The 14,838-nt window shown below is 47.4% G+C and overlaps 1 protein-coding gene across 1 annotated transcript in view; it reads left to right on the forward strand.

Annotated features, from left to right (window-relative positions):
- Nucleotides 1–14,296, forward strand: part of DHX16 (DEAH-box helicase 16) — a 31,656-nt gene extending 17,360 nt beyond the window's left edge. Inside the window, exons 11-20 of the mRNA XM_015412844.1 lie at nucleotides 1,235–1,333; nucleotides 1,423–1,575; nucleotides 2,672–2,812; nucleotides 4,647–4,809; nucleotides 5,190–5,308; nucleotides 6,068–6,135; nucleotides 7,435–7,597; nucleotides 10,289–10,450; nucleotides 12,920–13,093; nucleotides 14,091–14,296. Of these exons, the coding sequence (XP_015268330.1) occupies nucleotides 1,235–1,333; nucleotides 1,423–1,575; nucleotides 2,672–2,812; nucleotides 4,647–4,809; nucleotides 5,190–5,308; nucleotides 6,068–6,135; nucleotides 7,435–7,597; nucleotides 10,289–10,450; nucleotides 12,920–13,093; nucleotides 14,091–14,219 (1,371 nt within the window). The 3' untranslated portion in view covers nucleotides 14,220–14,296. The remainder of the gene's footprint in view (nucleotides 1–1,234; nucleotides 1,334–1,422; nucleotides 1,576–2,671; nucleotides 2,813–4,646; nucleotides 4,810–5,189; nucleotides 5,309–6,067; nucleotides 6,136–7,434; nucleotides 7,598–10,288; nucleotides 10,451–12,919; nucleotides 13,094–14,090) is intronic.
- The last annotated feature ends 542 nt before the right edge of the window (nucleotides 14,297–14,838 follow it).

Genomic DNA, 14,838 nt, shown 5'->3' on the forward strand with positions numbered 1-14,838 from the left:
AGACAGACAGACAGACTGAGGAAGCCACATCAGATGATCTGTGCCCCTAGATCTAACATAAGGTCTAGAAACGTCACTTTAAAAAAACTAAAAGAAAAAAAAAATCAAAGAGTCCCAGAATACTGATTCCTCTGTTCAGAATTGAATTGGTGATGTGGAAGGCATTCAGCCCTAGCTACTGGGCGTATCTGGTGTGTTTCAGCATTGGGTTTCCCCTGTTTTAAATTAATTTATCTTCCTTCAGCTCGATAATCTCTGCTTCCCACTCTGTATGTGTGTACTTCCCTGGGTTTGCCTGCAGCTAACAGACTGTTGAGAAGCACAGAAAAAGGGGATGTTGTTCTAGCCCCAAAGAGGGCAGCCACTGCTTAGTTAGAGAGGCTTGAGAGTGGATCCATGCTTGCTTGTGATGCATCCAGTCTACACCTTCCCCCAGCCCTGAAGCCTTTCAAAAGGTCCCCCTTCAAAAGGATCCCCACCCCAAACACACACCTAGGATTTTCAGACACCTCAGGTTATCCTAGCCTTTCTAGAGAGTGAGGAATTTCAGAATGTTCTTCTTCTATAAGGCATATCCATCACCCAGTTTCCTGGGAAGAACAGCATTGTTCTTCTGTTAGTAGAAAGCTTGATATGCTTGTGGCCAGAGAAGATATGATCTGTGTCTTATTTGTATGGCTGACATCCCTCTGAGTGATGTACTCCTGTAAAGAATTATGGAGTCCTTTTCCTCCCCACCATCCCACGCTGCCAGTGAAACTAACAGCCGGAGGGAAATTCACCTTGTGGTGAGGTTTCCCTGTTGGCGCTGATTGTGTGAATTCACCCAAAGAGTGTCTTTCCATTGCAAACAACTTCTTTTGTTGATTCCAGAGTCTGGATTGAGCGCTTAGTAGAAGTGGAATTGAGGATGGCAGAACCATCCCTGATCTATATCACATCCCAGCAGGACAGTGAAGACTAGGATGGGGAAGTAGATTGTTGGGTGGGGGAACATTTGCGGCAAAGGGAGCAGGCTATCAGAAAATCCTTGGTGTTGCATGGACAGGAGAGCACGAGGAAGAGGTGATCTAGTACATGGCAGAGGGGAAAGGTAGCTGGCCTGTGGAGGAGACACCGGCATTTAGGAGTTGGGAAGGTGAATGCGTGTCCCGGGTGAGTGGCACAGTGGGCTTGGTCTCCTGAAGTCAGATGCAGGCATGAAACTGGTTTCCCCCCCGACATTTCCCTTTAGGCCCCAGAGGCTGACTACCTGGAGGCCTGTGTGGTGTCAGTGCTACAGATCCACGTTACGCAGCCCCGAGGGGACATCCTGGTTTTCCTCACTGGCCAGGTGAGTCTCCTTAATATGTCTTCCCCTGTCCCATTCTGGCTTTGGTGGTGCACCCGCCAGGCGCATGACTCCCCGCTTTCTGTCGGTAGGAAGAAATTGAAGCCTGCTGCGAGATGTTGCAGGATCGCTGCCGTCGCCTGGGCTCCAAAATTGCAGAGCTTCTGATCCTCCCCATCTATGCCAACCTGCCTTCTGATATGCAGGCCAAAATCTTTGAGCCAACCCCACCGGGGGCTAGAAAGGTAGGAGCTGAGACGCAAGAGCAGAACGAAGCGCTTTGGTTGTTAGGAGCGGGCTTTACCCTTACCGATGTCTTGGAGGGAGTAGCACTGTGAGCGTGGGGGGGGGGAAGTGAGAGGCTATGGAGGTAGAGGTGATTTTTGGAAGAGGCACAAGCCTCGTTCATACATTACAGTGAATGCGATTACATTTATTTTTTATTTTATTTCAAACATTTCTATGCCAACTTTCCACCCATATAAGGTCCCCAAGGCAGCAACGTTCTCTTGCAATGTATTTATTTATTTATTTATTTATTTATCGTATTTATACCCCGCCCTCCCCAGTGGGCTCAGGGCGGCTTACAGAGGCAAGGGAACCTTGCCATAATAAAAACATGGTATACATACTAGCTTAAAACAATACAATACAATACAACCTTAAAACATCCTAAAAATTAAACATAACTCCAAAGATGGCAGATCAAATGTCCAGAGTTCCCGGTAATGTTTCCCATGGCTAGGGCGTCTTTGCAATATTCAGATGTTACAGATGTTTCATTCTTTGCAATATTCAGATGTTAGAGATGTTTCCTCAGGGCCTTGGTAGCCATAGCGGTGGTGGTATAGTAGGGCGGCGGCTCCTACTCAAAAGCCTGGCGGAAGAGCTCCGTCTAACAGGCCCTGCGAAACATCTGTTTGTGTGAAAGAACCGAGACACGAATGAAATAGGGGACTAGTGCTTAGGTAAATGGAAGGTTTAAGTCATACATTTAGCTTTACATGTGTTGAATGTAACATAAGAATTATTCAGCACACATTTAAGGAAGAATCAGGCTTATACCTTACACAGTTTGTATGTGTATTCACTGTAACGTGTAAATAGGGCTTCATAGTTCCTGGGGATGTGGGTTCAGGTATCAGTGGTTTAGAACTGCTGGGGTTTTCGCTCTGAGAGCAGGGATACATGAACACAGGCCTTGGATTCTCAGGTTAGTGGGTGTAGCTTAGGCTGCATGGGACACAACTGTTGCCGGGGTCGCTGTCAGATAAACAGTATCCTGGAGAAGAGGCTCTGACCTGCAGTTGAGTGATGTGCCTTCTTCCTCCCCTTCTCCAGGTTGTCGTGGCCACAAACATTGCAGAGACCTCTCTGACCATCGACGGGATCATTTATGTGATTGACCCTGGCTTTTGCAAGCAGAAGAGCTACAACGCTCGCACAGGCATGGAGTCACTCATTGTCACCCCTTGCTCTCGGGTACCCGCCTTCCGTATCTCTTTTACATCTCACCTGGACTGATTTATCTGCGATGGCCTTCAGATAGCAAACCCTTTGTCCTACTTGCACTTCCCGATGCCTCCTCTCTCGTTCCCGTTGGCTTTATAATTGGGGATATGGAGCCTGCAAGACGTGAAATAACAAGGGGTGGAGGGGTTTGAGGGTTTGTGTGTTTGTCAAGCTAATGTGTCATTCTCCATAACTTTTATGACATATGGCAGTGGTTTTCTGAAGCCGCAAGATTCTAACCGCACTATGTCATATGGAATCTGATTTGGAGACATCTTGAATCACTGCCGACATTTCCTGCACACAGTCTGATTCCCCAAATTAGTTATGCACCAGAAGGTTGCATGAACCTGTGGCGGTGATCTGGAATTAGACATAAATTACAGGGTAGTCCAAAAGCCAGTTGGGCAAGGGAATATGATAGGGTAGATGACATCAAAGCAAAGACTGCGTTTTCTTGATGGATCCTAAACCTATTTGGACCCCTTTAGTAAAGAAAATCAAGGTATTTTTTTGTGTGACTCTGCACACAAAATCCCTCTGGGAAGAATTTGGATTCCCAAAGGTCTAAGCTTTGGGGGCATAGTTCAAAGGTGAGATTCTGATCCTTGTGGATCTAAAGATACTCATGAAAACATCAAGCTGTTTCTAAATGCCTTGAGTGTTCGTGGGATGGTATTTTTTGTGTGCCATTCCCACCTGTGCCCTGCTTCATCGTTTCAGAAACCTTCCATAAGCCCTGCACGTGTTTTTCAAACCTGCCTTCTCCACATTCACAAGGAATGCAAAGTTAAACAAAGTGAAATTTGAGATACTCTATACATACTAGACAGCAGCTAGTTCATCTTATTAGATACCAAAAATGGAGTAGTGGTACAGCCGGTAAAGGCAAAGCCAATACGATTCAGAACCATTTAACAGAAAATCCCTTCATTTATGTTCGCCAGGTTTTATTAGTCTATTTGTGTACCTGTCTATTATACTGAATATTCGCTAGTCCTTGTAACAAGCCTTGCACGGTAAGGACCACTGTTTCCTCTAAGCTGAGTTAGTGTGAGCTAGCTCACAGTTTTTCAGCCTCCGGCTCACACATTTTTGGTCTGAGCTCAGGAAGGGATGGCTCCAGAGCAAACTTAATTTATGCAGTAGCCAAATCGCTGGCTCACAACTTTAATGCCAGTAGTTCACAAAGTAGAGTTTTTGCTCACAAGACTCCACGGCTTAGAGGGAGCGTTGGTAAGGACAGATTCTCCCACACTTACCCGATGTATCATCCTATTGATTTACATTATACTAGAAATAAGGCCCGTTGTGGAAATAAATATGAGATCTAGAAAGAGGCTCTGGGAGAGTGCTCTGGCTTTGGGCAAACAGTGTCAGTCTGCTTTTAAAACATGAATCTGGGACCTGCACACCACCGGAATACAGCAGATTCCATATGCAACTGACATTCCAACTGCCTTGCGGGGGGGGGAGTTTGAGGTGTGGAATGGAGTGAAGTCCAATCAGCTTCCATATGCAAAAGACCAGGTTGTCGCAGCAGTTGTGGTGTGGGCGGGACCCGGGCTTTGCCTTCTGATTGGTGGCGATATATGCTGAGGAGCAGTGCCATCAGCCATACACTAAGGGAGTGCATTTTAGAATTAGAACTTTGACACCCACTATTCAATTATATATAAGGAGAGATAGTCCGCCTTGAGACTCAGTGAGGAATGTGGACTATAAAAAAACGCCAACGAACAGATAAAATATCCTCCCCCGAGGCCCTCTCCCTCACTTGTTGCCATTATTCCCTTCCTGGTAGGCTTCTGCCAACCAGAGAGCAGGCCGGGCTGGCCGCGTGGCTGCAGGGAAGTGCTTCCGCCTCTACACAGCCTGGGCCTACAAGAACGAGATGGAAGAGACCACCGTGCCGGAGATTCAGAGGACCAACCTGGGCAACGTGGTGCTGCTGCTCAAGAGCCTGGGTAGGCAGCCTAGGATGGGAATGTTGCCTCTTCCATCCTACAAAGCGGTGCGAGGGCTTCCCCACGGGAAAACTTTTCTTGGAGGGGAGGGGTAGCTCAGCAGTAGGGCATCTGCTTGGCATGCAGAAGGTCCCAGGTTCAACCCTGGCACCTCCAGTTAAAAGTATTAGGCAGCAGGTGATGTTAAAAGCCCGTCTGCCTGAAGTGCTGGAGAGCCATTGCCTGTCCGTGTGGCCAGTATCAACCTTGATGGACCCAAGGGTCTGATGCAGTATAAAGGCAAGCTTCATGTGTTCTCCATGGCAGTGGAAATACTTGGGGGGGGGGGAGACGAGCACACACATTTCTTAGCCCTTCCTTCCTCCATCTCCCCCCTCTAGGTATCAACGACCTCATCCATTTTGACTTCATGGACCCGCCACCCCATGAAACCCTGGTTCTCGCCCTGGAGCAACTCTATGCCTTGGGGGCCCTCAACCACCTTGGCGAGCTCACCAAGGTATCTCAAGATGCCACCTTTTCCTTGGCACTTAGTCCTTAGCCAGCTCTCCCCGGCGGTTTTCACTGTCAGTTCCAAGGGAGGGCCAAAGGCTTTGGGGGCGTGGTGGGGAGGGAACAGAAGTGCTGAGTCCTGTAGCTGTTCATATGGCATTTATTTAGTTGACGTCCCACCACATCCCAATGGCTCAAAATTGGTAACAATATGTGCTAATATCAGCATACTTCAACTAGAATCGTTTAAAGAAAGGGTGTACATCAGGGATGCGTCTTGAGAAGAACCCTCAAGAGGATTTTCTTCATCTTTAGAGGTCGTACGCGTGGGGGGTGAGCGGAAGAAGGGTAGAGAAGCAGCTGCACACCCCCCCCTCCTGTTAAATGAAGGCCTAATGTATTGTGGAGTTGAATGACTCTTTCTCCAAAAAGAAATTAGTATTGTTTACATTCCCACCTTACCCTTTCTTTAGCAAGCTCGAGGTGGCATCTGTTGTTTTATCTCTACAGCCTTGTTATGCAGGTTACACTGGAAGATAACAACTGACCAAAAGTCACCCAGTTGGCTGAGGGGGGATTTGAGATCTCAGGGTCACCCCAAGTCCAAGCCTGACACCTCACTATCATATCCCACTGGGTTTTGATGTTTTGGGGTGTTAAACTTTTGTCTATGTATAATATCTTGAGCTGAGATTTATGGGGCTGTTAAGTGAGGCAGTTGGTATGTTCTTTGGTCAGGCTTGACTGCCCTTTGTTGTGTATCTAGATGGGCCGCAAGATGGCAGAGCTTCCTGTAGATCCTTTGCTGTCCAAGATGATTCTGGCTTCAGAACAGTGAGTCCTTCTCAGCCGCCTTTAGTCTCTTTGCAGCCGATGCTACATGATTCCTCTCGTTCATATGTCTTGTGACCCTCATACATCTCTCAGTTCCTGGCCTCCGATCTGGCTCCCTTTCATAATCTTCCCAGGAAATTCCAATTTCCTCAAATATCATTGAGCAATTAGAATAAAGATACAACTAGATACAGCCCACTGGTTTTTGGTATTGCCTCGTGAGCAGTATCATATCACTCTTTGCCTTAATTTCCTTCATTTATACCCTGCCTTTCTCCCTAGTGGGGGACCCATAGTGGCTTTCGTCGTTGTCCTCTTCTCCATTTTATCCTCACGGCAACCCTGTGGGGTAGGCTAGGCTGGGACGGTGTGACTGGCCCAAGGCCACCCAGCAAGCTTCCATGGCAGAGTTGGGATTCATATCTGGGTCTTCCAGATTGACACTGTAATCATACACTGTTGCCTTGCACGAAACGAAAAGTTTTCCCACATTTCTCTCCATTTGGCCTTCCAAAGGGGTGAAATTGCTCCTTGTTGCTGTTCTGCAGTCATGGAGGAAAAGGGTCAGTTTTCATCCTTTTGTTCCTGTGTTCTCCAGCCATTCGGCCCACATGGCTGGTCCTCTATATGGATCCCTTGACCCCAGGGGGAAAAAATCTTTCCAGGGGTCAAAAGGGGCTGCAGGAATGGAGAGGAATGCTGGAAAACTTCAGTGCATGGAATGGTTGGATGCATGCCAGAATTTATAGGCTTAGAAATTTAAGTTTTTACAGAAAACTCAGCCCTTCCTGAATGATAAAAATCCTCCCAGTCATCTTTTATCTTGCTTTGGATTGGCTGCCTTTCTGTGGCTTTCTTCTTGCCCCCCCCCCCCCCCCCCCCCCCGAATTCGCCTTCTGGGTGGATTCAAGCTGGCTCTGGCACTATGGGTTGGTGGGGGACTTATCAGGAGGAGATCCGTCAACAAGTGCAATTTGAAAGTTAATTTGTTCTCCCAAGCTGACCCAACACGTTTTGAGCATATTGCTGATACTTTACTGCAGTGCCTTCACAAAAGGTGGATGTTTTGTTTTTTCTGTCCTAGCCTTGGTAAAAAAGAAAAGAAAAAAAAAGTAAGCTTAAAAAACAAAAAACAGTTGGCTCAGTTTAGGGAATACGTTTTGTGCACCAATCCAGATTTTTCTCTTCCCCAGGTTCTATTTTTCCTTTTTCTTTTCGAGTTTCTTTTGTTCCCTGATTGGCTACAGCATTGCCAGACCCCTAACACGGCTCCATTGCTCCACTCTGGTGACTGTCCAGGTACAAGTGCTCCGAGCAGGTCCTCACCATTGCTGCCATGCTGTCGGTCAACAACGCCATCTTCTACCGGCCCAAGGACAAAGTGGTCCATGCTGACAACGCCCGCATGAACTTCTTCCTGCCTGGCGGGGATCACCTGGTGCTTCTCAATGTTTACAACCAGGTCTGGCGAAGCCGATAGGCTTTAAAAGGGGAGGGAGGGGAGAGGTGCGGAGTCCCTCAGGCATCGATCGCAGTTCAATCCCAGGCTAATTCATGCTGAGTGAGAGGGGTCTGCCTCCAGAGGATGCTTGGTCTAAACTTGAGTTTAGATTATCGTGGAGTGGCGTGGGTGTTCTGCATCATTAAAAGTGTAGATTAGATGCTTGGCTGGATTAGTGAAGGAGAGAATTTAATCACTGAGGGAGGATGGTCTGCATGGTCTCTGAACGTCATGTTGGTTGTACATCCAAGTCTGTCTGTTGCCAGAGGTTGTGTCTGTGTGCTCCTTTGGTAGAAAGAGCTTAAGGAGGATCCCCGTTTCTGTGCGTGATGAGTCTTGCGAGGCTTTCTTATTGGGGGGGAACTGGTTTAGCGCTTTAAGGCTTCAAGGAAGCAGAGGACGCAAGTGTTTCTTTTTTTCTTTTTTTTTAAACCCCCGAAGGGATATTTTTTTATTTTGCATTAGCTACAAACTACAAAGAAAATTAGGGAGGGAAACTACAACTAGGGATAAAGGAAAGATAACCACACTAAACTAAAAACCCAAGAGGAGGAGATCTTATCTCTGTTAGTGTAAATGTTAGTACTACAAGTGTTAGTATCACGATATACTTGTAGAGTTCCTGTTTATCTTCCATGATTATATGATACTATGTTAATTGTTATGAGAAAACTTTCTGATCATCTTCGTGTTCTTCGCTTCAAAAGGCCAATTTCCGACTCCTTCTGCCTTTACTTCGGCTTTCTGTCTCTAAAATCGTAGACAACTTTGGCAGGTCCTGCACCTGTTTCTGTAGCAGAGTCTTTTTCCGTTCCAGAAGTAGCAGAGTCACTATATTTCATTTCTTCCTCCTTAGACTCTTCCTCTGTTCCAAGCTGACGCCGCAAAAAGCCTTGAAAATGGAGTCTATATTCTCTTTTTTGTCGTTAATCTTAAGGATGACACCTTCCAGGATCGCCCACCTGTACGCTATTCCATTAGTTTGAAGAAAGGCAATCAAATCTTTATAATTTTTCCTCTTTTGCCGAATTTCCAATGGAATGTCTTTTAAAGTCTTGATAATTGCATTTCCCATTTTCAGTGGAGTTGCTGATGTTGCTTTTAAAATAGCATCTCTAGTCTGTCTTCTTGAGAATCTGACCACTGTTTCTCCAGGTAGGCCATTTTTTATATATATAGTTGGAGGTATGCCCTATTCATCCACTGTGAAGCCTATCACAGGAGCGATGATCTCTCTAAGCAACTTCCTCAGGTCCTCTTTCGCTGCTTCAGGAACTCCCTGGAACCTGAGAATCATGATGGCTTTTTCCATCTGTAATTGCAGTACATTATTTTCTTGGAAATTCTGCTTTATTTCCACTTCTCCCAGTCTTTTCTTCAACTTCTTATTTGTGGTGTCCATCTCCTTGATTTTCTCATTAGCCTGCTCCACTTTCTTTTCCGTTTCATTCAGCTGGAGCTGTTGAGATGCAAAGTTCTTATTCATCACAGTCAGTTGCTGGTTAATACCATCGAGTTGCTCCATCACCGGCTTGAGCATATCCGCTAGTAATTTAATGACGTCTGCCCCCTCTTTCGGTTTGGGACTCTGACTGCCTGGCGGTTTCGTTTTCAACTTTGCACGCTGGGCCGCCATTTTTACAATTTGTTTACACTTCCTACCACTTCTTCCCGACTCGAGAAATCAAGTAAGTCTCTCACAACACACACGCCGCTTTCCTCCCCTCTCCCCCTTCGCGTCGTTTATCGGTTAGTTCGCATAAGAGGCGTCCCTCTTTGCATCCGTTTCTTCCCACACCGGGGGGGGGGGTTTCCACTTTTTTAATAGTCCGTTTTATTCAGAACTCACGTTCATTGTCGGTCAGATTCTCTGACCACGCTGCATTTTGACGATATTCCGCTCGATCTCTGGTGCTTGTTCCGGTCAAACCAGCTTGTGCCTGAAGGCCACAAAGCGACTGGACCATCAGGACGGAGGGGAGCCTTGATTCTCCGGCATTATGCATTGAAGAGGCTACCCCTCAAAAGCCCTCTGGCCTGGAGCCTATCGCAAAGGCCCCGTGGGGGTGTCACTTGAGGTGGCACCCCTCTAGGCCGCTGGTGTGCAATTCGCCCTCCCACGGTTCGGGGAGAGCGGCCGCCATCGCTGCTTCATAAACCGGAAGTCGACGCAAGTGTTTCTTGAAGAGGTACCAGCTCTGTTCTCTACCCCAGGGGGACTGGTTGGGTTGAGATCACCCAGTGAGCTTTATAATACAGGAGAAATTTGAACCTAGTTCAACACTCTGATCACAACACCCCACGGAGATCAGGGCCCAGGTCAAGAGGCTTTTCATTTTTGGAATGAGCCATTTCTTGTCAAGTCACAGGATCAATGAGGCATTAAAAATTAAGTACTAAAGTTGCTCCAAGTCCTGACTAGATTTGGAGGAGCTGGGTGGTTTTTGTGCTCTCAGGAGGCATCCGGAGACGGGCATGCCCTTAATTAACTGATTGCAGAGTTGGCAGTGGCATAGACGGACAGGCAGTTGGTGTGTGGTCTTGCTCAAGTCTATAGTTGGATCCGTGGCTGGGCATGGTGCCCCAGGTGGTAGGAAATGGCTGGCCCCTGGCCTGAACCTGTCTTTTACCTTTCTTTCCTTTTTTTTGCAGTGGGTGGAGAGTGGTTACTCCATGCAGTGGTGCTACGAGAACTTCATCCAGTTCCGCTCTATGAGACGAGCCCGGGATGTGCGAGAACAGCTGGAGGGGCTCATGGAGCGCATTGAGGTGGACATCACCTCCAGCGAGGGGGACTACATCCCTGTCCGCAAGGTACATCATGCACACACAGACAAACACCACTCCTTGTGCACTCTCTAAGTATAGGAATTTACACGGTGGGAAGATACAGCCAGGTTTGTACGTTCTGCACATCCCACTTGTGTAGAATCTGCTACCCAGAAAATCTTGGCTTCTCATACTAGCGGTCACGGAGGGGGGAGCAAAGAGCCTTATGAACATCTGGGTGTTGTGATGAACGCTCAGACTATAGCAAGGGTCGAGGATCCATACTCTGCAAAGAGGAATTGTTTCATTTGTACAAACAAAGGCAAAGCAGTGCTTTAGAGGCTTTTCAGGAGGGCACCGTCTGCTCAAAGATGTGCTTGGCACAGTATCCTCCTATTTTCCCCATAAAGAGGACAGTGTTCAGTGAAACCATTGTGTGTGTGTCCCCGTCCCCAATTCACAGACGCTGTGTTTTCCAAGGGAGTTTGGGGTTGGGATCCTCTATCGGATGGATAGGAAGTCTGGGAGGAAAACAAGTAGTTCATGCTCTGGCGACGTTCGCAGGAGTGATCATGTGCTGCTCTTGAAAGACAAGCCAGCTCTTCTGCTCCCTTCTCACTCCTCAGGGGGGGTATATTGAGTGTTTCCATGCTGCCTCAATTCACTGCCTGGTGAACTGCCTTCTTTGCTCTTCTCCTGCATTAACCCTTTTTTGGACCACCACCACCCACTTAACTGGTAGAGCCGGAGAACTGGGACTCCAGTCCTTTGTTCATCTGGAGCCTTGTGCTGGCCTCGCCTCCTCCCCATTTTTCCCACTGAGCTCTAGTGGGAACAAACCGCTTACCTTTTGCACCACTCCCTTACTTCTCTTGTTGGGAGTGTGGTGGAGAGTAGGGTATTTGGGGGAGGACAGAAAGCGGACTTCTAACATTCAAGCGATACAAGATTTAGAAAAGAACCATGGACCCACTCCGGATTACTTCTAGGCAGGAGGACTGAGCAAAAAGTGGGAAATGAAATAGCAAGCCACAATCTGTCTCGCCCCGCCTAAACTTATCCCTAAGTGGTGTAGTTAAAAGAAGAGATGCTTAATCCTTGGGAGGTACGGGCCCCCAGAGAAGTTCCTTTACCTTGAGTTTGGGGTTTGTGTTTCTTCCCATGATGTGGCTGTAAATGCTCAAAATGGAACGCAAGGGAGACTCGCATCTCATGGCAGAGATGTGAGTGATGCAAGAGAGCCTTGGAAGAGAAGGAGAGTTTCCCTTTCCTGTCCAGGGAATTAACGTTATGTCCCTGTCTCCAGTGGGGATAACCATTCTTGTTTGACAGGAAGGTGACCGAGATCTCCTTTGGTCTCCCTCCCTCTCTGGGATGGATGGGTGTGATTTCTCCCCTCTAAAACAGGCAGAGCCTCTGTACATGTGTATTGGCTTGATTGTCATTAACTGAGAGTCAGTTTGTAGCCTGTTAGTTTGTTCCTGATGTCTTAGTAGCCTGGAGAGATGGACCTTACTTTCTTACACTAAGCATGCACAGTAGGCCAAGTACAGTGAAGTTGAAGAGAAAATTGTGGGACGAAGGGCCATTATCCACAGCAGTATCAAGACTTCAGTAAGTTGAAGTCACTGTCAGGTGGGAAGGGTCCCTTCTCCCCCCCCCCCCCCCCACAGCTGTTCCCTGCTTACTACTGGTCACATAACCACAATTTGTATGCCATTACATTATTTCCTACAGCTTCCTCTCCTTTTCTGCTTTCTGTTACTGTGCCCTTGCCAGAGAATTTCTCATTACATCTTTGAAAAGCCTGAAAATGGAAGTTAAAAACAAATTAATTTATTTTGATGGTCCCTTGCCATAGCCAGGGCTGTATTTCTCTCCCCCCCGCTTCTGTGTCCAGTTGGTGTGCTGAGAAAATTCTGCAAGCGGCATACATTATGAACAATTTGCATGCTCTTATTTCGCATAATTTATTCTTACTCCTTGCATAATTGTGGAATGACGTAGGGCACAGAAGCCTCATTGATGGCTACTAGAAATCTTATTCCTCTGACTTCTTGCCAGGCATTTTCTATATAGCTTCACAGATGTAAGAAAACTTGCTGTTTTCTTTCTTTTAAAAAAAGATTTTCAGGAAGCTGATTTCTGCACCTCCTATTGCGTTCTCTGTGCCTGCAGAAAACCGGATAGATTTTTTTGTTTGTGGGGCCTGGTACCCCTTTTCTAATGTTCAGTGGAGAGACATTCTGTAGAAAAGTTTATTATTGCCACACTCTCCCATTCATGTACTATAAAAACAAGAGCACTAGCCCCAAAACCCTCCCTCTGCTTCATTGTGACCATGAGAAATCTAGTGAGGTCTCACCCCACAGCACCACCACCTTGGCATTTTGAATACTTTGCCCAATGGTGGTGCCAGGCAGAGACAGGTATTTCGAGAGGAGGCAGCCAGAGTGGTTTCAGATCTCTCTTCATTCTCAGTACTTTTGCCACTTCCTTTCTCTTTCCCCTCAGGCCATCACCGCTGGCTTCTTTTATCACACGTCCCGCCTCACCCGCAGCGGTTACAAGACGGTCAAGCACCAGCAGACAGTGTTCGTCCATCCCAACAGCTCCCTGTTTGAAGAGCAACCACGCTGGCTCATCTACCATGAGTTGGTCTTCACCACTAAAGAGTTCATGAGACAGGTAGGTCTCGTGGTCATGGCACAGATAATTGCTGATCAGGACAACAAAGCCTTTTGTTTCACAAGGTGGCGGTTGGCAAGTATAGCAGACAGTGCATGATAAAGCTACCATGGGGGGAACGCAACAGTTTCAGGTGCGTTGAGTAGTGTTCAGGAATGCTGGGATAGGAGCTTAATGGGGTAGTCCAGGTGATTCCACTGTGCTGCCTTCCCTCTCATTGACAGTGAGGGACCCTGCTGGAACACCCATGTCTTGCATGCAGGAGGTCCCGGCTTCCATTCCTGGCACCTTCAAGTCTTGCGTTTCAGGGCTGGGAAGAGCTTCCGCATGAGTCTTTGGAGAACTGCTGGCAGTCAGTATAGACAGTATTTTGCTTGATGGACCACTGGTCTGAGGCAAGCTTCACATGTACAGAAACCACCATCATTTCATTGTCTTAGTGCAGCAGGGTCAGAGATTGTCAAAAGGCACACACGGCTTGAAGAAGAGCCACTGCCAGTCTGAGTAGAGGACCAGCGGTGTGACTCTGAATAAGGCAGGGTCATCAGTGTTCCCTCTAAGCTGAGTTAGTGTGAGCTAGCTCACGGGTTTTTTAGCCTCCGGCTCACACATTTTTGTCTTACCTCAGGAAGGATGGCTCCAGAGCAAACTAATTTATGCAGTAGCCAAATCGCTGGCTCACAGCTTTAATGCCAGTAGCTCACAAAGTAGAATTTTCGCTCACAAGACTCCACTTGTTAGAGGGAGCATTCCATGTTTCCATTTACTGGCCAGCTACGTGCTTGTTACGTCTCTGGGCTCTGTCCTTTTAACTCTTTCGAAAAGCACTTGTTTCCTCCCTCTGCTATGTCTGCTACCTGTGAGGTCCCTTTTTGTACAGTGGGGGGAGGGGGAGCACTCTCAAGTGAAGGGAAGGAGAAAGGAACTGGTGATGGAAAAATCTGACTGGCCAGAGTGCAGGATAACATTCCCCCCCCCCGGTCTTGTTTCCTCGAAGGTAATCGAGATTGACAGCACGTGGCTGCTGGAAGTAGCCCCTCACTACTACAAGGCCAAGGAACTCGAGGATGCATCCACCAAGAAGCTGCCCAAGAAAGTAGGGAAGACACGAGAGGAGCTGGGCTGAAACAGGAACCTACAACCACACTTCCCATTTACCCTGTGTTGCAATGATTCATCCACCCAGGGACTACTAATTTTTGATACTGCTGTATAGTTTTCTCTTGTCACAGGCAGAGAATAAACATCTTGGTGTTTGTTTTTTTACAGTCTTGGGTCCCTTGCTTTTCTTCCTGGTCAAAAATCTGACAGTCCGGGGGGAGGGGGGGAGACTCTCTTTGAACTGTTCCATCCCTCTGGAATTTGTTTGGCTTTCCTTGGGTAGTTTGAGACATGGTGTTTCCAGCTCTAGCCAATGTCTGTCAGGGCTCTCTGATGCCCGAGTCAAAGTCAGTGTTGTGAGAGTCTATTGTAGGGTGTTATGGAACAATACCTAAGACACAAACCTGTGTGCCAGGGGCAACTGCCCTGCACTCTTGGTTTAACATAGTTCTCTTGGAGAGCAGCTCCCACACTGTTGGCAGGCTGGGGTTAGTTGCCGCCAAGTTGTAGTTGACTTTGAGACCTTATAACATTTTCAAGGCAAGAGATAAGCAGAGGCAGTATGGACCATTTAATAAAATAGGGTGGTTCCAGGTATACCACCGCAGTCCCAGTTGGGGGGGGGGGCTCTTCTTGTCACCGAC

Source organism: Gekko japonicus, unplaced genomic scaffold, assembly GCF_001447785.1.
Source record: "Gekko japonicus isolate JY-2015 unplaced genomic scaffold, Gekko_japonicus_V1.1 scaffold1199, whole genome shotgun sequence".
Taxonomy (NCBI): Eukaryota; Metazoa; Chordata; class Lepidosauria; order Squamata; family Gekkonidae; genus Gekko; species Gekko japonicus.